This window comes from Aedes aegypti, chromosome 3, assembly GCF_002204515.2.
Source record: "Aedes aegypti strain LVP_AGWG chromosome 3, AaegL5.0 Primary Assembly, whole genome shotgun sequence".
Classification (NCBI taxonomy): Eukaryota; Metazoa; Arthropoda; class Insecta; order Diptera; family Culicidae; genus Aedes; species Aedes aegypti.
The window spans coordinates 180,393,200-180,416,060 of NC_035109.1; the positions used below are offsets into that span (position 1 = coordinate 180,393,200).

General features: G+C 37.2%; 1 protein-coding gene across 1 annotated transcript; it reads left to right on the forward strand.

Moving 5' to 3' along the window:
- The first annotated feature begins 714 nt into the window (after positions 1-714).
- LOC5578553 lies at positions 715-22,465 on the forward strand. The gene is made up of 5 exons (XM_001663895.2): positions 715-869; positions 6,830-6,959; positions 7,032-7,184; positions 8,895-9,046; positions 22,119-22,465. Exons 1-5 carry the CDS (start codon positions 781-783, stop codon positions 22,351-22,353), a joined length of 759 nt encoding a protein of 252 aa, XP_001663945.1. The 5' UTR covers positions 715-780; the 3' UTR covers positions 22,354-22,465.
- Positions 22,466-22,861: the final 396 nt, after the last annotated feature.

The following is a 22,861-nucleotide window of genomic DNA, read 5'->3' on the forward strand; positions in this document are numbered from 1 at the left end:
TCACCCATTCTGGAGATTACCTTTTTTGCAACAAAGTTTTCTTGTCTAATTCTGTACATTTTCGAAATTACAGTGTGATAGCTTGCCCGCCGCCACTAGGTGCGCTAGTGTTTCCGTTAATTTTGGCTGTTTTTGTTGTCCTCTTTTCTATCTGTTCTGTGATATCAGTGTAGACGTAATAATATAACCTAAAACGAAGCAATGGTGCGAGAACATTCACCATCTTCAAGTATTTATGCTTAATATGGACAAATGATCCACTTACCCCTCTGATACACTTCCCCCACTGTACCTTATCTTGAGTTTGAGAAAACATATTAATAAGTACTACTGATTATAGATACGATGAAAAGTGTAATAGCATATAAGATGCGAACATTATTTGGAGCTCATATATTTCGCGACTATCGCATAATAAGTCAATATATGGGATACTAACCCTATACATGAAATTTGCAAAAAACATTCAATTACATTTTGTGATATGATAAGGCAATCGATTATAATACCAATTTTCTTTTGCGGTTTTGTATACCTACACCACAGAAATGCTCAAACCCCCAACAAAACGCTGATTTATTTTTTAGATTGATACTTCGTTAAATACCCCACGCAACCGCGACGTTTATCGAGATACATACATGTTTCGGTTTATGGGCTGCTTATCTCGCGAGATATACCTCTCCTTCCAGAGCAGCCAATAACCTATAAATGAGAGTTAACGAGGTTGCTACCGTTTCACACCAAATTAAATCGAGGTACCAATCAATAACAGGCGCGATGAAGCTTTTCGGGGTTCTGCTGCTGGTGATAGCAAGTGTTCTAGTGGGTGCCGGGCCGGTTGGAACAAAGATCGATGAAAATGAAGTGTGAGTATTTCGATGTTCATTATGTGCGACGAGCTGTAACGTTCTGACATCAATTACTGGCAAAATTCAAACTGATGGATGCAGGAAGTGAACCGTTTTCGGAAGCAGTAGAATGTTTCGCTGGCAAGTGATGGTAACGGACGAACTGAATCATGAACAGTGCAGTGCTTTTCAGTGGAATCGAAAATATCAAGCATCCGCGGTTGATAGCCTTTGCTGTTTACAGACAATCCGACAAATTGAAGTCAAATTCTACGATTCAGTTGTGTATTTCATGGAGGATATCCAGTGCCGTGTAATATGGGTTTGTGACCCAAGTTTCGAGAAATCGTTTACAATATATATAATTTTCGGAGAAAAACACAATCTAGTGCAAACGATTGAATAACGGGTGTTGTTCAACGTGCATTGTACGTTTGTGGTGCTATAGCTTCAACATAGAGTAGGTTTTTTGTTTCTTAAAATCGAAAGAGTGACTAATTACGCGTATAGTTGTTTTAGTGCGTTACTATAATAGGCAGAGAAAAAAAACTGTAGGAATTTCAAAATAAGACTCTGGTTTATTCAAATCTAAGAAGAAGTGCTTGGAGGAATCATAGAGGGGTTTCCAGGAGTTTTGGAGGAAGCTTGTTCTTAAGACAAGGTTTTGATTTTCTATTAAAGAGTGGATAAAGACATTTACATATTTGTTACATTTGGCTTGAATGCCCTCAATGTGGCTTTTGTTTTTTTTTTGTTCTATCATGAGCTTACTTAACTTGATCTGACCAATTCATTGGAACCTCTCTCATCGCGACAACATGTCTACTTGAAGCATTAAAATAAAGAGTTTTTGGTTTATGTGGGAATATTATTAGTTGAGTTCTAAAAGCATTAGGAGAAATCTTCCATCTTTGCAAGTATGAAGAAAAAATATCCCTACTTTTTTACAATCGACTACAGATGACACGCAGACTTCGTCCTTTGGCGGAGAGGCCTGTGTCATCCACAAACAAGGATTTTTGACATCCCTGAGGTAATTTAGGTAAGTCAGATGTGAAAATATTGTATAATATTGGAAGTCTTTCAGATCTGGAGTTCTGATTATTAACCTGAAGTATACGATTTGACAGATAATTTTGGATTATTCTAACAATGTAAGTTGGAAAATTAAAGTTTAAAGCCTTCATGCCAAACACTGTCGAATGCTTTTCCTATGTCTAGAAGAGCAGGACTAGTAGAATAGCCTTCAGATTTGTTGGAACGAATCAAATTAGTTACTCATAAAAGTGGGTGAGTGATCGAATGTCCATGCCGCACAGAGGTTCCCACATAGGTCATAAATCCAAAAATTCGACTTCAACTAAATCGTGATATTTTTTCAATGATATCATGTCAAACACTTATAGAACAAGGTTCCATAATTATTTTAGCTGAACTCTTGGTTTTACGTTTTGATATGGGTCTCTTAAGTGAGAAGTGGAGATATAAATCATAAAAATATAAACATTTTTAACACTTTTATTACGCTGTCAGAAATGTAAACGAAACTTTATAAGTACCGTAAAACGGGGTAACTTTGATAATGCGGGTAACTTTGATAGTTCGAGACCCACAACATATTAAACGAAATAGCGTAGTTTCTGTAAATCAGTTAAGCAAAACGAATGCAAAAGTTAAGAGTATTAGTATGACACTTCATGTCAATGCTATTTTCAATGGAATCAAGTGCATTTGAGCATTTATATGCAAATATTAAAAAATTACAAGATTTAAGCATTTTTGCAACGCTTACAAACAATCTGTTCTACGATCACTATTTAATGACGTCATAATGAGTTCGTCACTCATCCTTGACAGCCTAGTTATAGTAGAACATGAATTCGGTCTCAAATCTCTTAGCGAAACCCATTTTTACAAACTGGGACCATTTTTGTAAGCTAAGTCAGAAATTTCCATAACGCGTTAAACGCCTAGAGGTATGCAACGCCTTATAAATGTTCCGTAATTGATTCAATTTTGTTCGATATATACTCCATTATCAAAGTTACCCCAAAACAGAATACCGACTTTCGATAATATGAAAAATAATATATCCATTCAGAATAAATCTTTTGGCAATCTATCAAGTGCAATCGATAGCTAAGATGTCAGTACTTGTTTTAAAAATATAAATTGTAATTCTTTGAAACAGCATGCATAATATTCAAGTTTTCTTCGAAAAAACTATCAAAGTTACCCCGTTTTACGGTACGCTATCAATGCCACTGGTTTCCAATAAAGTATCAACCGATCTCTATAAAAATAATATGAAAAATTTGCATATTTTGTTTGCAAACTAGATCGCTAATATACAGCCCAAATTCGAAAAACTTTACATTCTAGAAACATTCACTAAGCCGAAAAGAATGTTTCCCTTCAAAATCCCTTCATGCGTTCTTCTATGAAACTTACCTATAAAGTTATATTACATTTTGCACATAAATGCAGCTGCAGTTGATGTTTTATACGCCTATGAATGATGATTGCAACTCCCACACATGCTTCATCAAGTCAATCATTACGATAAACAAAAAAGTAAGGAACTCTTTTGAGGTTGGATCCAGGTTTTAAATATGTTTCAGTAATAACTGCTATATGTATGTTTTTAACTGTTAGAAAATCAAACAGCTCGTCTTCTTTACCATTCAAAGAACGAGCATTCCAATTTAAAAAACTTAAATAATTATTTGAACACACACACAGGCCATTTTAAATTTTTATGGAAATTACTATGGAAAAGACCAACCTTTTGTGTTCAGTCCTCTAACCGCTTATCCTTAAGTCCTATCAAAATATGGTCTTCAGCAAAGTTGTAGCTGACAGGATTTCACATAAGCAGAGGTTGTACACTTTTCCATAAAATATTATGTCGAAGAGATAGAGGCGTGAACACAAAAAGTTGGCGTTTTTCATAGTAATCTCCATATCAACTTCAAATGGATTGTGCACAGTCAAATTTCTTCCGAATCATTTCAAACTTTGGGAGGATGTTATTTACCATAATATAAATCGTTTAAGCATAGGGGAGCCAACATTTAAAAATTTGCATCACTCTAATGAGCATGATTATAATCTTCCTGATGATGATGGGTATGATCCCTAATCCAGCGATCGTTAACTAAAAAATGAGCATTGTTCGATACTCTACCAGGGGAATTCCGAAAACGACTGTTATCGTAACGGACATTACCGTTCATCTGCCTGGCACGAGCCTCGACGACTCGCGTACGCGAAGGGCAATCCCAAAAGTTAGATTTATGAGGGCCCCCGTAATTCAAGCATATCATCATTCACTGAACAGACATCCTAAGCGTGAGAATATCCTCCGCAAATCATGCATTTAGCATCCATGCGGCAATGTTTGGTTCCATTACCTCACTTTTGGCATCGACGGCACTGAGTGGGGGTTCTGGAAATTTCCACCAGGTTTCTGGAAATGCTCCCATGTCACACGGGCATCGAATATGAGTCTTGCTTTTTCTAAAGCTTTAATATTATTTAGTTCCTTTTTGTTAAAGTGAATTGAATAATATTCTTGAGAAAGCCCTTTCCGAACAATGCCAGATTGGGTTCTCTTTTTCACAATGATTACTCGGACAGGGGAAAAACCAAGTAAATCATTTATTCCATTTTGATCTCTTCAGGTGACTTTTCAGAGAGACCATTCAAGACGACTTTGAACAAACGTACAATTTTGTCGTCATAAGTGAAAAAAATGTGCTTTTTCTATTCAAGAAGTTTGAGAAGACATTCTTCTTTCCTTGTGATTTGGAAAAAGACCTTGATTCCCCTAATGGAGTTCAAGATCTCCTGCCTAAATCCCCTAAATTCGGAGCAACTGACCAGGATAGGCGGCATTTTTTGCTTCCTCACTTGAATTTAAGAGCCTGGGCTTGAGACTGCTTCGATTTGGTGTTTGAAATTTTTTTCTAGAGCATCGAACTGATTGCTCATTTCGATGCAATTATTAACATTATACATTTCATACTTGAAAGAAAATTCGCATTCCAGTAAAACATCCTTTCTTCCATTTTTGCCACGTTTGGTGACAGTTTTGAATCCCACTTTTTTGGAAGGAAGTTGTGAATTCAGAGATTCACCCTTCCTTTCGTTTGTAGTTGCAACCATGTTTAGTAAATAAACGAATGAAGACAAGACCTCCTTTTTTTTCCAAGACGGTGTCCAAGAAGGATTACCACCGCTAGCTTTCGCCAACGGGTTCAACGAAAAATCGAAGGCCCGGGTCCAAACAAGGATCGTAAAGGGATCAATAGTAGAAAAAATAGTACTGAAAAGTACAGTTTTAGTTGCACTGAAAAGTATCGTTTTTTATTTTAGCACTGAGAAGTATTGTTCTATTGCTTCAGGTGGTTTAAAAAAAAACTTCCAAGAGCAGAAAGAATTCATGCACGCACAGTTCGAAGCAACAATGCGCACTGCCAGTGGCACATTTGAAACACATTTCTGAAGACAAGTTTTCCGGACTGAAGCTGGAATCGAATCCACATTCCTTGACTCGATGCGGGTAAATGCTTGGTAACACTAATCGCACGACCACCAAGACCACAAAACGGAAATGTCTGCAAAAAGGCCCTGGCGGAACCTGTGCCAGATAATTTGGAGTGGCTAAATCTGTTGATATTTAGTTTATTCCTTTATTGACATGTCCTTTCAAATTCACGAAGATTGAGATGTTTTCTAATGATAAAAATCGGTAACAAGCAAATATAATGTTCTAACTATTAGGCCGCATACTCATTTAATATTTTTTTAATAATTATTTTAAATCAAGTAAAGTGCTGCGGACAATACTCGGTGGGAAACTCAAAAATGGTGTGTGGCGCAGACGCATGAATCACGAGTTGTATCAAGTGTACAAAGATGCGAATATTATCAAGCGTGTAAAATACGGCGGACTTCAGTGGGCTGGTCACTTAGTGCGAATGTCGGAAGAAAGAATTGCGAAAATAATATTCGGCAGGGAACCAGGTAGATGTCAGCGGCTTCGGGGAAGACCACGAAAACACTGGCTGTAAGCAGTGGAAGAGAACCTGGCGGCCTTAAACGTTTGGGCAACTGGAGAGGTTTCGCCCAAGACCGATGAAGATAGAGCTCTACAATACGCCCGGCAATGGCGTGACGCTAAGTAGCATACATTCGGCCTTATGATATGTTCAGTAGTAGATTTTCGCTCCAGTCCACTTTTTGGATTGCATTTGGGTCCAACTGTGCAAAATTTCAGCTGGTGAAACTATATTTTAGCTCTAGCCGTTCAAAGTTTGTATGGGACTTACTATGGAAAACTTACTTTTGCAACGAAAAATTGTCAGAGGTCGCCCGTTGACCTCTATAAAAATTCTGAACACAGAACGACATTAACGATAGGTATTTTTACGATGAACAACATTATTATTGTTATTCCTTTACGTGTTAATGAACGTCGCCTTGCCACTAGGTTTTCATTGAATAAATTTTTTCACAAGAGTCAGATTGTTTCGCGGTTTTGGGAAATATTCTTCATGGTAAAAATACCTATCAAGGTCTGTGTTCAGAATTTGTTAAGAGGTCAATGGGCGACCTATGGCGATTTTTCTTTGCCAAAGTAAGTTTTCCATAGTAAATCCCATACAAACTTTGAACGGCTGGCGCTGAAATATAGTTTCATCGATCGAGCTGAAATTTTGCACAGTTGATATGGGACCTAAATGTAATCCAAAAAGTGGACTGGAGCGAGAATCTTAATTTTGTCCCACTCTAATGTTCAGTCATATCATCAACTAACGAGTTTCAGCCAAACGAACCAGAATCACACGCATTTGCGTGAAATTCGATAAATCCTAATTGCTGGATAATTTAAAACTAAAAAAGGCAATAGAGAGTCCTCGTTATCAGCCTATGACAATATCAAAAATTGCTTATCCATTTTTGTTTTCTTTCAGTGATCGCTCTGGACCCATGTCTGCCAACATGAACAACTACGTTGACATCATTATGATTCAAATTGGACCATGGCTGAATCAGAACTTTGTTCCCATTGATTTGCCAGACTTTATCGAGGGTTTTGAACACGTAAGTTATCTTTATCATTAAGCCGATACCTGGACATTTTTAATTGATAGCGATTTTTTGTTCTTTCTACAGAGGCCGATTATAATTACCTATCATGGAGAAATTGAACTTACCAACGGTGTATTCCATAGCATCCAAAGTGTGGTTCGTAGTGGAACTGCAATGATGCATTATGATAGAAAAGTTTTGCGGGTTGTACTCGGAGCTAACATCAGACAGCTAGGGGTAAGTTTAATTCTATACGCCAGACTGCTCCATGCATAAGTTAAAATTAATACTTTTTCATTAGAATGTTTTACGCTGATGATGTTCAGAAGTGGTAGCACATTTTGCCACATGTACAGTGCTTTTCTGAATAAAGTGAAAGAAACAGAATAAGGTGGAACCAAAAAAATACTGAACATATTTGTAAAACGCGAATTTTTAAATAAGAAACTGCCATTATTTCGATTAATGTCACCTGGTTTCTCACTTTCCCACAGGGGCTTGGGAAAAAATAATTTTGAGAATTAAAAATTTACATATTTGTAATTCTGTGGAAAAACATTTTGCTCGATTGCTTGAAAGGCAACAAAACTAGAGCATGTCAAAATTGAGCTCAGCAGTGTATGTCAAAGTGCATATACATTTGTGCACATTAAGCAATATCTGGCCTTTGATAGAGAGCTATATTATAATTTTCCTTCAGCTTCATATATGCTATGTGAGAAGATTTAGAATATATATGAAATGTTCATTAGAAAAGAACCAACAACGATTTGCCGCTTGAACTGATTCGTCGCTATTGCGATCTATAATTTCCTCGGTAATTTAAAAGACTTTTCTGTTTAACTCGCTTCTTTCTCAGGAAATGAATTATTCAAAAAGCTTAATAAATAACTTTTCCAAGCGAGGAATTGAATTGAGGCTCGTTGCTTGTTAGCCGGCAGTAATACTGCATCCTACTTTATTCTTCCATATATGTTCGCAGTCACATGTTGTAAGTTATTCAAAGCCGAGCGAAAAGCCTAGAAGCGATTTATCCAACGGAACGATACAAACTCAACTCGTGAAAACTTTTTTCTCAGCTTTTGCACTTCTTGAATTCTTTCCGCTGAACGCAAGGGTGAAGACAAGCTTTTGCTCGCAAATATGCTGAAGAAGATGCTGTCTCGTTATTATGCCCAAGAAATCCCATTACTTTTTTGGAGCATACATTTACATTAGCAGAAACTGTGTTTGGGGATTTCAACATGTGTTTAACGTGCCTATGTCACGAAAATTTAGCTTAAGGGAGGATGTTCAACAGATAGCCTGTGCGTTTCATTATAGATTTTTTGTTTGTTTAACATATTATTTTATTTGAGTACTCGACGAATAATATGGAATAGCCTGTGAAACATATAGCAGTTTTCTTATCAATGGTTTGATAGAAAAGCAATGAACGAAGTACATGTTTGTTATTTTTTAATGTTTACTCTGTTTAGGAAATTAAACCTTACTATTACAATTTAAGATTTTGGTAATCGTGAATCCATTTGTTACTATTATTACGGGTGTTTTCATGAGGTGGTAGTACCATAATTTCAGGAGAAATTTGAAATTTTCCATTATTTGATATGCCTTGTCTTACTTAATGTTATTAACCCCAATAAAAAATATATGCATGAAAAATAAGTATGATGGTCAGCCTCACAGCAATGTGTACACTTATTCTTATTCTGCGTCTTGGCATTCCATACCTACTGGGACAAAGTCTGCCTCTCAGTCGATTGTTTTATGATCACTTCCACACTTGTGAACTGAAAGCTTTCTTCACCAAAGCGCCCATTTTTTAATTTATTTTGAATATCGTGGCCACGAGGCTAAAGAATGTTCATTATAACGTTATATACACATACTTACTATAAAAGGTTTCGTAATTTTCCCAACAAATCTGCTTGATTCGATTCACAGTTCACTTACGATTACTCTGCCCACATTATGGATCTGGGGCCATCCGGATGGGTTGATGTTGACATCGCAACCATGACATTCCAGTTCGAATTCGCCATTGACTTGTCGAACTTCTTCATCTATCTGGAACATTTCCAGCTGACCAACATTGGGTAAGTTAATTGTACTGTTTTGCTTTTTCTTCATTTTCATCTTCGTCTTTTCATTCTAACAACTGAGCGTTTTTTGTCAATGTCACCATTTGTTACGTCATAGATTAACTATTCTTTTAACTCAAATATCCATAATTTTAAGTCGATTTCAACAAACATTTGACACAGAACCATAACACTGTTTATTACCTGTACTAGGATGACTCCACTATCCTTGAACGAACTTGAAGAATTCCGAGAGTGAGAGAACGGAGAGGGTAATCTTGAAAAACCCGCCCTTACCTTCAATACCAGGTGTAATGTATTGTGACCTTCCTCAGCCTAGTGGTTAGAGTCCACCGCTACGATGCAAAAACATGCTGAAGGTGTCTGGGCTCGAATCCCGGTCGGTCCAGGATCTTTTCGTAATGTAAATTTCCTTGACTTCCCTAGGCATAGAGTATCATCGTACCTGCCACACGATATACGAATGCGAAAAAGGCAACTTTGGCAAAGAAAGCTCTCAGTTAATAATTATAATTGTGGAAGTGCTCATAAGAACTGAAATACTGAAAAGACCGCTCAGTTATGAATTTAATTTTGAAAGCTTTTCTTTCGTTCCAGATCCAATCTTTACACCGGATCTTTTCAGACCCTTCATGGCACCTATGAGCAGTTAGGCTATAAAATTAAAGAATCATTTAACTGGTAAAAACATTACCGAGCGTTTTGCGAAAGCTTAAATAATTGTCGATTTTTATATTGAACAAATCTTCGGATCATTTTTTTCTGGCTGTTAGACGATGATGCTGCTGATGATTTTTTTCCATAGCTTGTCACCACTCCGCAGAGGGCGCATGAGACCTGGAGACAAAATTTGATAGCATAGAAGGGTAGCAATGAGCATTGGTCCCCCGACCCGCATACTCAACCCGTAGCAGAAATCTAGTTCGTTAAAAGCGGAACCAAAAACGCTGACTGACTCGAGCCATCCCAAACCAAGATGAGAATTACAGTCTAACAAGAAAAATGGGGTGATCAAATTTGGTGTACTTACATTTATTGCTGCTACTTATCCTAGGTCCTTAACCTAATGTTGTGTTGGGTGTGGTGATCGTGTGCGGGTGTATCCCACGGCGACAGCGAAGTGACGATCCTGTCCGGACAGATGAGGAGGGAAACCATCGGCGCCATGCCGGCAACCCCGCTGCTCTGCACGCCATTAGCGCAAACACACCACGACACACCACCATTGATTTTGTTGGATCCAAAAAAAGGCCTAATATATGCATACAGAAGAGCCATTAGATTTGCGAAGATCACATTTTTTTTGGGATCACGTTCGAAATATAGTTTTTGCAACATCTTGCCGATCTCAAAGAATTGTTGCGCTTACTCGCGGCAAGCCATCGAGCGCATCCACTGAGCCATCGCAAAATATAAGCTTTATAAGAGTAATTGCAACACATCAATCAATAGCCTATTCATCCACAATAGTGTTTCCACTTACGTCGGTCAGACTCTATAACCGAACTATAGCACTGCACTGTTTAGTCTACTACCGTATTACTAACGCACTGGTCTGTTTGACGAGAAACCGACAACTGATGGCTATCTAGACTATCGTGTTGGGTTTATTGGTTTCAACCCACTGCTAAGGGCAATCGTGTGGAGCTCATCTTCGATCGGCCGTGAAGATACTCACGAGAATGATATTGATCCCTTATCAGAGAATGAGTGCAATGATACTAGGGTTCCTAATACCGGAGCCTAGTCTTTATGGCAAATTGCCTCTTTGCAGAATCGGGTGGTATGGTAAGGTGTGTTCAGGTGATGGTGTGATGGTCGATTTGGTTGTAATATTAAAGCAAGAGTAGCATGCGCCCAGCGGGGCATACATCTAAGGCATGCGGCGCGATCGACCGACACTTGATAACGATCGATCCGTTGATAATGTTCTGTTGTGAGTATTGTATCAGTGTGATGGTTTGACATGGTAGTATCTGACCGGAACTCTTGTATTGATTGGCATGGCTATGGGCACTCAAAGGGACCCAGTGTGCGCGAGCAATGATAACTCACCACAGCAATCAAGTAAAAGGAACAGGTTACAATACCCCCGCGCCAGACAGTAATATGAGTAGAGCATCTACAATGACCTTCTCAATATTACTGCAATCTAATTTACCAGAGTCAAATCCACTCACACGACAGCCAATTGCCGTCCAGATAAACAAGTGTTCGGTTTTGTCAAGTGTAATCCGTAATCCATTTGAGAGAACATTCTTGTCGGGCCAGATTTTGAGATCTTATATAGAGGCATGATCTATTTTTACTATGATTTTACTACTACTTTTGTTGCAAACGTTTTGGATTTTGCGGTTGTTGTAGTTGATAAAGGGTTGAACTGTTGTTGTAATACCGACTGTGCTGGAGTATGTTACACTTATAGTGTTAAATTAAGCATCTGTTATCAAAAACAAATACTATTCCTGCATCGAGGGGATGCTAAGGATCTCCAACGGCTCACATTTTGTAGAATTGGTTTATATTTTCGATTGAATCCTGTCGAGTCATGAGAATACGGAAGGTTCCTCACGACCAGTCTGGTTAGATTTAGTTATGCTCGATTCTTTCTTACCATGTCAGAAGAATTTTTAGATCGCTTCTGACTGTCTAGACAGGAATTTAATGAGATTCTCATATTCGTACTTTTTTTTAACTGACGTTTGAAACTTTTTGTTATTGCATATTTCAATACCTAAATCTTTGAATATTTTCGCGTCAAGAGACTACAAAAGTAATCTTATGACTGAGAAGGCGAGACTTTGTTCTTACCTCGCCTAAAGAGTACAGAGGGCATCTTTCGGCTATTGCGACTGCTCATAATATGAATTATTAAATTCATTTATACTATACACTTTACTCGTTTACGCCTAATTTCACACTACAAAACACTCAATTTAAACATTTCTATCATTCATACTTTAGATGGCCATCTTTATCCTAACATTCATCGACTCAAATTCACTGCACACAGTTTTTCACACTATACAAAATCGCATATACAATTAATTCTCTGTTCACACAAATTCACACTAATTCACATAGTTAACACTTAATACACCATTCACTCGGGGATCAAATCTTGAGCAGCGAAAACACCTAAATTCCTGCCGTTCTCATCTTCCAGTTCATAAAAAGTTGCCCCTCTCCTGGCAATTACCTTGCAAAGGACGTACACTGGACCTAGCTTCGCAGCATAATGATCCGCTGCATTGGACAGCTTGAAGTTCTTTTTGTACACTTTCTGCCCTATCGAGAAAGTTGGGGGTAATGCTTTGTGTCGGCTATCGTAATTTTGCTTATACTTCTCAAATTGCTTCTTATTATTCCTAACAACCTCTTCGTACAAAGGACCCACAACCACTTCTCTTCGTTGAGTAAATTGATCTATTGATGGATCAGAAGTTTGCCTATCTTGAAGATGGTCCCTTCCATCTACGATCGATTCATACCCATGACCGAGGAAAAACGGAGTGTATCCTGTAGAAAAATGTTTCGTATTATTGATAGCAAATTCGATCTGAGCGATTTGCGTATCCCAAAGACGATGATCAGACTGACAATAAGTCCTGATGCATGCCAAAATGACTCTATTCACTCTCTCTACTGGATTGTTTTGACAGTGACGCCGAGCATTCTTAAAATGATGGACATTGTACTTCTTTAACAATTCTTGGAATTTGTTCCCCAAAAATGTTACCGCATTGTCTGAGATCAATGTTTGAGGAACTCCCAGTTTGAAAAACCATTCAGTCTCAATGATTTTTGTCAAGCTGTCCACGCTGATTTTCTTAACAGGAAACAGGCGAACGTACTTGGACAAAATGTCCAAACATACTAATAAGTCAGTGTTCCCAGATTTACTTCTGACAAATCCACTTAAATAGTCAAGTGCTATCATTTGAAAAGGATGTGTTGCACTTCTCTGCTCTCCCATCGGAGGAATGGTTGGTACAGTTGAATATTTAGATTCTTTACACTTACTGCACTTGGATAAAACTTTTTTTACATCCATTTTCATTTTGGGCCAGTAAAATTTTTGTTTCAATCGCTCCATGGTTTTGTCAACACCCAAATGCATTAGATTTGCATGTTCTCGTTCAACTAGTGCCTGCATTTTGTCTGGAGGTACAACTAACTTCCATTCAAATCTGGCTGGCTCATGTAAGAAACGAGCAGTGATGAATTTGTACAAATCATTGCATTGTTTTCAACCTTAAATTTGGATAATTTTCAGGGTTTTCATTACCTTTTCTTTTCAGTTCCAGGTACCATTCTGAAGTGGAATCTTCAAATATGGCATAAACGGCACGACTAAGAGTGTCGCAGACTATATTGTCGCGACCTTTTCTGTGTCTAATGGTCATATCAAACTCTTGAAGCTTAACTGACCAACGGGACAGTCGTGAGCTTGGACGCCACTTCGAGTTGCAAATGAAAGTCAACGCTGAGCAGTCCGTGACTAAAGTAAAGTGTGAACCTTCGATATAGGAACGAAAATGTTCAATTGCTTCGAGAGCAGCCAAGCCTTCTTTGTCAGTTGGCCCATACTTTTTCTCACAAGCTGTTAATTTTCTCGAAAATTAGGCAATTATATGCTCCTTTCCTTCTAGTTCCAGGGTAAGGATTCCAGCTATGGCTAGATCACTAGCATCAGTTTGGACTGTGAATTCTTTTGACCAATCTGGATTAGAAAGGACAGGTTCCGACATCAAGCATTCTTTCAAATGTCTGAAAGCCGTTTCTGCTTTATCAGTCCACCTAATTTTTTTAGGCTTGCCTTTCAACAAGTCTGAGATAGGGGCTGATATACCACTAAAATTCGGGATGAAATTCCGGTAGTATCCTGCCATCCCCAAGAATCCGCGAATCTCCTTTGGAGTTTGCGGTCTAGCAAACTTGGAGATCGCAGCTACTCTCTCAGGATTTGGCTGGTAACCTTCTTCCGAAAGAATAAAGCCTAAGTATTTGATCTTTTTGAGGCAAAATTTTCATTTCTGTAAATTTACTGACAGATTGGCTTCTCTAAGACAATCGGCCACGATTTTTAAGTATTTGATGTGGTCTTCAAAGCTATTTGTTGCAATTATTATATCATCGAGGTATGAAAAGATAAATGGTTCGTATTTGCCCTCTTTCAGAGCAATATCCAGAATCCGATACATTGTTGCACTGCTGTTAATCAAGCCAAATGGAAGATGCTTGTAATGAAAAAGTCCTCTTCCTAGAATTTTGAAGCTAGTGAATTTCTTTGAATTTTCTGCTAGTTTCGCTTGTAAGAAGGATTCCTTCAAATCAATTACAGAAAAATATTTATTTTTGCCCAAATTGTTGAGGATTCTCATAGAACTGGCTAGAGGATATGCGTCGTGTACTGTTTTGGCGTTCAGTTTGCGAGCATCTAAGCAAAGCCTCATATCTCAATTTTCCTTTGTCACTGGAACCACTTGCAAAGCCCAGCTGGAATTTGAAGGTTCTATTATGTCCATCTTCAAAAGTCTGTCAATTTCTACATTGACTTTCTTTTGAATGATCGGAGACCAAGGATGCGGGTTCAAGTGGATTGCTTTACTGTCCGTTAGTTCTATATTATGTTCCATCACGTTGCAAGCATCAAGAGTGTCTGGTTCTGATATTTTGAATGATTTTTTTACTTCTTCTAACAGCTGATTTTGTTCAGCAGTGAGAGCATGAACATTAGATGAATTTTCATTGCGTTGCTCAACAATGCAAGCCGTGAGGTCTTGCGAGTGATGTGTTTCCTTAAATGTTAGTTCAATGTTGAACAATTTAAAGAAATCCATGCCTAGAATACATCTATTTTCAAGTTCTGGAACAACTAGACAAGGAAGCATTTTTGTTGTTTCATTCACATTGAAAGGGATGTCAACATAGCCTAAGATTTGCATTGGATGTCCACTTGCACTTGAAATGCTTATATCTCGCTCTAGTGGTTGTAGGGGAACTGTGGATAAAATGAACAGGGGGGGGGGGTTAAAATGAACAGGTTTGTGGTTTACGGTAATTATGCTATAAATCTATGCAACACATAGCACCACCCTTAATACTCAGACTAAGAAACTTTTTCGACAACTCAAGCACGATCTAGAACTGTCAAAAGCTGGAAAAGTAAACAAAAACAAAGTGCGCCTCTCCGTTTTCTCATATGATGTAAATTTTCACTCTTGGAATTTAAGGTTTTTATGACTAAAATCATCAAAAATCTATTGAACTGCGTAGCACATCATATCTTTATGGTTTTTATGATAAGTAGACGGAAATTGAAAGTACTTTTATCTCTTAAATCTTGAGAACAAATGATTTGAATATGTTGATTCTGTGGGGGTAAAATGAACCACTCGAGATGGGGGTAATATGAACACCAGGGCAGGGCGAATACTACCGGATTTTATTTCAGATGCCGAGAGTTTTCCGGAGAAAATACAAAGACAGACATCGGCAGCCATCCAAATGGTCGCAGCTAAACGTTCCATTGATTCCAGAATGTCTGTGAGATACCATGTACCAGAGGCCGAGGATCATACCGCAACCCGTTCAATTTAAATGTTGGTCATTATACCCCCAGCATGTGTTCATTTTACCTCCAGCATATGTTCATATTACCCCCATTGTATGTTCATTTTACCCCTCAAGTATATGTTCATATTACCCCCGTTACATGTTCATTTTACCCATATGTTTGGAACATTGACTCAATGGAAAGAAATTTTCAAAACAATAATAATGTTGATAAAATTCTATTTGCATCACAATATTTCAACTTGTTGCATGGCATAAACATCCTTATTCAATTCTGAGCTATTGAAAAAGAATCTGACAGCTTAATAAACAAGAAAACATGAGAATTGCTTAGGGTGTTCATTTTACCCCCAGTTCCCCTATTTGAAGAAAGCTGGTTATGTTACCAAATTGTTCACCAACTAGAGTTACATTACTACCACTATCTAGTAATCCATGAAGCTGTAAGCCTAGGATGTTAAATTTTAGAAAATACCTTGCGTCTCCATTTAGGTTCACTAGTACAGAATTAACGTTGTGAAAATGATCAGTAAATTCATCATAATCATCACCAGACGTGTGATTATGATGCTGCGTATCCATTTCTGCAATTTTGTTTTGAAATGATTCAATTAAATTCTTGGAACCCGATTTGGAGGATTTTGAGCGATCGGGAAAACAACCTCCTTCAATTTTCTCTTATTTGGTATTTTGATTCACAGAAGGGACATTCTTCGTAGTGGAATTCAGGTAAACCACAAATGCAACAGAAGACAGTTCGTCTTGAGTAACATCAGGTATAATGATGACCGAACTTGCGGCAGTTGAAACATACTTTGCGATCTGGAATTCTGTAAAATTTGAGAATATCATCTAACGTTAAATCTCTTCAACTGTTCTCAGGTTTATATTCTTCAATCACCCTATTTGGATTACCACCATACCGATTTTGATTGTTCGCTGAGTTCTGGTATTGTGGTCGGTTGGAGTTTTGAAACTGTGTTGGATTATTGTTGTTTTTGCGATTATGATTTTGATTATTTTGAGAATTTGATTGAAGATTTTGTTGTTGATTCCTATTGCTGTTGGATGGTTCAGTGGAATTTTGATTAGAAAGAAATGGAGATTCAAATCTAGATAGGCTTGTGACCTCATTCACCTTATTGTTTTCGAATGAAAGAACAAAACGATTCATTAATGCTTCATTACTATTATCAATCCTTGTGCAAAGGTTTTCAAGTGAATTTAAATCTTTAACATCCATCAGAGCTAGCTTGTCTCTGTAGGTTGGCCTCATAGTGTGCCAAATAATGTCAAATTTGTCCTGATCCGGTAGTGGGGTTGTTCTGCATGAGAAAAACTGTTCCATGCGAACCAAAAAATTCGAAAAAGGCTCATGTTTTGCTTGAAACATTGAAAATGACCTGATTTTTATGTAATGGTCTATGTTTTTGGGTAAGAATTGGTTTCTTAAAGTCTGGATAAAATAATCTCAATCCTTGCATCGTAATATTGGGCATTTTGTCACAAACCAGTCTTGGGCTGGCCCAACTAATAATAACTGATCGGAATAAATCAGATTGAGCAAAAAATTCAACTCGACGGAGAAACAAATTCAATCCAATGCCATTATCATTCCCAGCGTATTTTATTGGCCATTGTGAAACAGCTAATGCTTTTTTATTAGAGTTCTGGTTAGCATTTAAATTATGGAAAAGTGGGTTACTATTCCATGCTAGATTGCCAGATTAAATATTGAATCCAGGTGGAAGCATGTAGCTTACACTGCTTTCAATTGAAAATTCGGGTAAATTGGGTTCAAAGTTGAGATCAAGATTTGGAGCACCATTTTCTTCTAGTAATTGTTTCGCCATTCTTGCATTAGTTTTAGGGATTGTTCCAGTAAACCTTTGATTGTTTTCTTCTTCTTTCTCTTCAATCACCACCATTGGACGATTTTGTGGTAATTTGGGTGGGATCGAAATTTTCGAACGATTATCTTCATGCATTTCTTCACTGTTTCTGTCCTTCTCAATTACACTACCGTTTTCTGCTGCTTTCTTCGCGTATACTTTATCAAGTTCCTCCCTAAAAGCGGGGGATATCGAAAGTCTTCGAACTTGCTTTTCACTCATTTCGTTTATTCTCATCACCGGACTAGCTTCTTCGTTTTCAAAAATATTGAACGCTTGCAAAAAATCTTCTTCACTTTGAATTGCTTTCGCCATTAGTGTCCTTTTTCACAATTTAGTGTCCTTTATCACTATTCAAATTAACTCTTTTGTTGCACAAATAGTAACTTTCTTTGAGAATCGGCCTTTCTTGTTTCACCAAACAAAATCCTTAGTGGGATTCAAATAATAATAATAATAATAATAATAATAAAACAGATGAAATTCAAAATCTAATTCATGTACTAATCTAGGAAACTAATTTTATCAAATTAATTTCACCTAATTCAATTTCATTTATGATAAAAAATCACTTCATGCACAAAAACTAATTCAATATAACTTAATAAACTCACTTATTGCACTTCAACATAATAATAATAATTCACTTCAGGTACTTCAAAACGCTTATTAGAAAAAAAATCAGTTTTTGCAATTAAAAAGGTAATTCAAAATAATTTAATAAAAAAAATATATACATATTTACAAGAGAGATCAGCCATTTTATATGAAAACTCAAAATCATCTTTTAATAAGCGAATGACTCCAAAAAGAAAACTTCGTCAGGTGGTTCAATCCGCTTTACAATTATTCACGTTGGGCGCCATTTGTCACCACTCCGCAGAGGGCGCATGAGACCTAGAGACAAAATTTGGTAGCATAGAAGGGTTGCAATGAGAATTGGTCCCCCGACCCGCATACTCAACCCGTAGCAGAAATCTAGTTCGTTAAAAGCGGAACTAAAAACGCTGACTGACTCGAGCCATCCCAAACCAAGATGAGAATTACAGTCTAACAAGAAAGATATGAAAAATAACCTACGCCTTCAAAGATTTGCTTATTTAGTCCCCACGTTACATTTAAAACACAATAGGAAATAAATGCTTTATTTTTAGGCGACCTCTTGAGCACAATGACAATCATCAAAATTGGCAACATTGCTGAAATGAAATCGTTTTTTCTTCCACATATTATTTTCAAACTATGTTATTCTGAGATATCCGATTGAAATATTTGGAGAAAATCGTTTGCTGTAGTCTACAGCCTGTAGACAAGGGGCGGGACAGCGTTGCTCAAAGCAACACGTTGAACACAGAGCAAGCTAGAGTTACTCGCATTTTGCTCAGAACTATTCACGATTTCTTGGATTTGAAATTCTAACGATATCTAGCTTGCCGTTACGCATGTCAAACTGTATTTTCAGCTAGCTATATTAAATTGAACAAATTTTGTGTTTCAGTCCAACAAAAGTGAAGTTCGGCAATGTTCCAAATTTGACTGTGTCTGTGGAAGTATTTATTAACTCAATTTTATTCAGCCAATATTGCAACACATCAATAGCATCTCTAGTGCTGTAATTTTATTTGCTGCAGCCAATATGAGTCCCGTTTTTAATTTAGTAATATTCCGTCAATTCTGGAGGAAGGAGGCATTTAAATTAATAATCCGTGTGTTGAACAAGTCCTTAATTTGTTGTGATAATAAAACAATTTATGATTAACAATTTGCTGAGTGGTTAGAGTTCGCGGATACAAAGCAAAGCCATGATGAAGGTGTCTGAGTTCGATTCCCGGTCGGTTCAGGTTCTTTTCGTAATGGAAATTTCCTTGACTTCCCTGGGCATAGAAAATAATCGTACCTGCCACACGATATACGAATGCGAAAATGGCAACTTGGATTCCTCAGCAACAGTATTGTTGCATCCCTGGTCACAAAGAACGGACTTCAACTATCCCCAGTGTCTAAAACCTTATTACCAGTGACACTAACACTATGCTACCAGAATCTTTTGCAATTTCGTCTCACGTCGACGTATATTTTTCTATTACCTGTCAAAAATCATTAGTATGCATGATTGAAGATTATTAGAGGCTGGGAATTGTTTCCTATGTTAAAATAAGGTCAATCGATGATAGTGAACTCATTTATTTTCTCTGTAGCTTCAAAATATTATTTCACTGAATTCAAACATCTGATTATTTCCTAAGCTAAAGTATATATGAGTATGGACAGGTAAATTGTAATATGCTTATGCTATTATTGTTGACAATAATACGAAATTATTAAATATCATAGAGACACTAAACGTAAATAAATTAAACAAACAAGTAGCGGTAATCATTCTAACGCTAATATTGAACTAAAATCATCTACTATACATTTGTTAACCTACCCTGTACCCACAAATTGCTTAAGTCAAATATAGGTTACCAATACGGAAAAGTCTCTATAGAGCTACTCATTGCGCACGTAATAAGTATATATTTCCATAAATAAAAAACGAAGCAAATAAATAACATGTTCATTTTATTCTCAGTTCCCCTATGCAAAGTTAATATGATAACATTCTTCTATTCATTAGTTTAAAAGTAAGATTTACTCACTGCAGATCATACCCGTATCATTGTGCTACGCTCGTAAGGATCCGTTTCATCAACAGCGTTTATCCTTAGGGAAGAAAATCAATTTCTCTGAATGGGCAATTGACGTTTATCCGTGCGAAAAGTTTGTTTCATTCAGTCTGGCTTTTCCCACGATGGAGTCGTGGCGGAGTAGATATGGTTGGGCCCACAGAGGGTTGATTTTCTATTCATGTCGTAGACTTATTTTTGCTTCCGGAGGACCCCCGGGCTCCACGTACGGCAGACGTGTTAAATACATTTTCGTGATACTGGTCCGACGACCTCCGAAAACGATAACAACTTTTTTACGACCCGGGTCCTTTTCATAAAAACACCCATCAGCAGCCAGTTGTCAGTGGAGTATATGGTGGTCCAGCATGGTTGTTGGACGTCATCGTAGACTTTTTATCCCAAAAACTCCAACGTACTCAGCGTAGCCACAACACATGAAGGTACAGTCTCGACGTGATGCTAGAGCAGCCCACCTGACCAGACGGAATAAACAAGATGATAACAGAATGTGTTTCTCTGATATGACTTTATAAATCGCCAGATGTTATTTATAAATGTATCGTTAGTATTAAAAATAACATAAATTTTAACAAAATTTGCACCATTTACAACAAATAGGTCTATCTAATCCTGTTATGATTATAAAAAAAAAACAAAATGTTGCAAAATAACAAAATTATTGCAAATTATGTTACTTTTCAAAACTTTGCAACCAGACGGAAGAAACAAGATTAGAACAGAATGTATTTATCTAATATGATTTTTTATATCACCAGTTGTGATAAATACTTACGCTACATGTCAGTTAAATAACAAAATTAAACCGAATAAAACAAGAACAAAGCAAATTTTGTTATAATTATAAGCAAATCATTACAGAATGTTTTTGAAAATGTTACAAAGTAACTTAATGATTGCAAATTGTGTTACTGTTTTTCGTTTATTAACAACGAACATACGAATACAACACAGTGAACACATTTTCATTGAATAACTTTCAGTTTTGAACAGAAAAACTGCTTTTGAAGTTTCGATGATGACGATGATTACGTTGACGGAGCGTTGAACGTTAAAACAAAACCCGTGTATATAACATTAGGGACCGTCCAAAATGACGTAACATTTTAGGGGGGATGTGGAAGTCTACGATTTTGTAGCGAACCATGTATTAGATAAAGGAAAATAGGCTACGATGGAGGATGAGGTATCAACAATTGGCCAAAAATGCTACTTATTTTATGGACACTGCCTATATATTTTTTTTTAACAGCTATCGATAGAAGTGTGTCGTAATCTATGTGGTCCGGATATTATTATTTAATTAACAAATTTACAAATGCGATGCAAAAATGTAACACATTTTGTTTTATATTATACAAAATTAACATGTTAAGAACAAGGCCATCTTATAACAAAATTATTTCAAATCCTGCTATTCTACCCGCTGTTGATAGAAATGTGTAATAATCTTTTTATTTGATTCTGGTCGGGCAGTCATTCATACATACTTATACTTAGGGGGTTCGTGAACTACGCCAAATGTTTAGTTGCCCGCAACAGGAAAACCACTTGGGAGGGTGAAACAGACGAAAAGAGTGTTATGATAAAAGTTTTCTTCGCTCGTTTGCCTGATAATTTTCACTTTCAACTCAATACTGAGTCTGTCGGTATGAACGATATCTCGTATCATTTTATTAGAGTACGGCAGAGCGAGGTGTTGAAAGCAAGGATATGGTTCGTTTCCCGTCATCCCGTCATTCACTTCACACAGCCGCACTTATTTCCCGTCTGGGATTTCAGTTTCCTGTGCATTCAAGTAGGGTTTGAAGTTTATCTTTTCATTTCCCCAAGAAGATTTGATTTAAAACTAAAGACGAACATTTACATTGTACATTACTTTTATTTTTTGATATCTCTTGACAGCAACTTGAACATCCGATTCCGAGGCAACATTCTGGTTGACTGGCTATCCAACATCTTCGTTGGAATCATCACTACTATTTTCAACAACACCATCACAAACATCGTATCCAACTCGATGCACGATTTCATTCAGGCCACTCTGGACGAGATGAATGCCCGCGTGCAAGCTCAGGGACGTGCTTTGACTGAGCATGAGCTGGCCAACCTCGTTCACCAGCTGAAGACCATGTTTTGAGGCACAAAATGCACAATGGACGAATGACTGAAACTGAAATCAAAGTCAAATGGATTACTCATGTAAAGTTTGTTTCTAATTATGGATTTAAATTGATCTACTCTGCAATTAATGCTATAGCACTGAATTAGAAAGAAAACCTACCAACTGTATACTATATTAATTTTAAAAATCTCATCAAACTGAACTGGACTATCAGTCTTTTTCCAGGTTCTTTTCTTTTCGTAGTTTGTTGTTGTTATGTCTATCTATCGTTTACTTCTCTCTCTCAATATACCGTTAACTTGAACGGTACCTCATGCAAACTATAGGGATTCATTTTTAATTTGAACATCAAGTCACCCTAGAATCGTGTATGGGGAAAGGCATCTAACTTCAAATTTCTGGTAAATTAAAGCATTAATCGAGAAAATATTTGATAGGCGTGTTCAGGTATCAGAAGGCCGGCTCCAAAGGCACGTTCCCCACCAGTTGGGAGATTTGTGCCATCGCCATATTTGAGCCTATT

Coding starts and splice junctions, on each gene's coding strand:
- LOC5578553 (XM_001663895.2), top strand. CDS start 781: ATGAAGCTTTTCGGGGTTCTGCTGCTGGTGATAGCAAGTGTTCTAGTG. Junction 7,185..8,894: donor CTAACATCAGACAGCTAGGG/GTAAGTTTAATT, acceptor TTCGATTCACAG/TTCACTTACGATTACTCTGC. Junction 9,047..22,118: donor TTCCAGCTGACCAACATTGG/GTAAGTTAATTG, acceptor ATCTCTTGACAG/CAACTTGAACATCCGATTCC.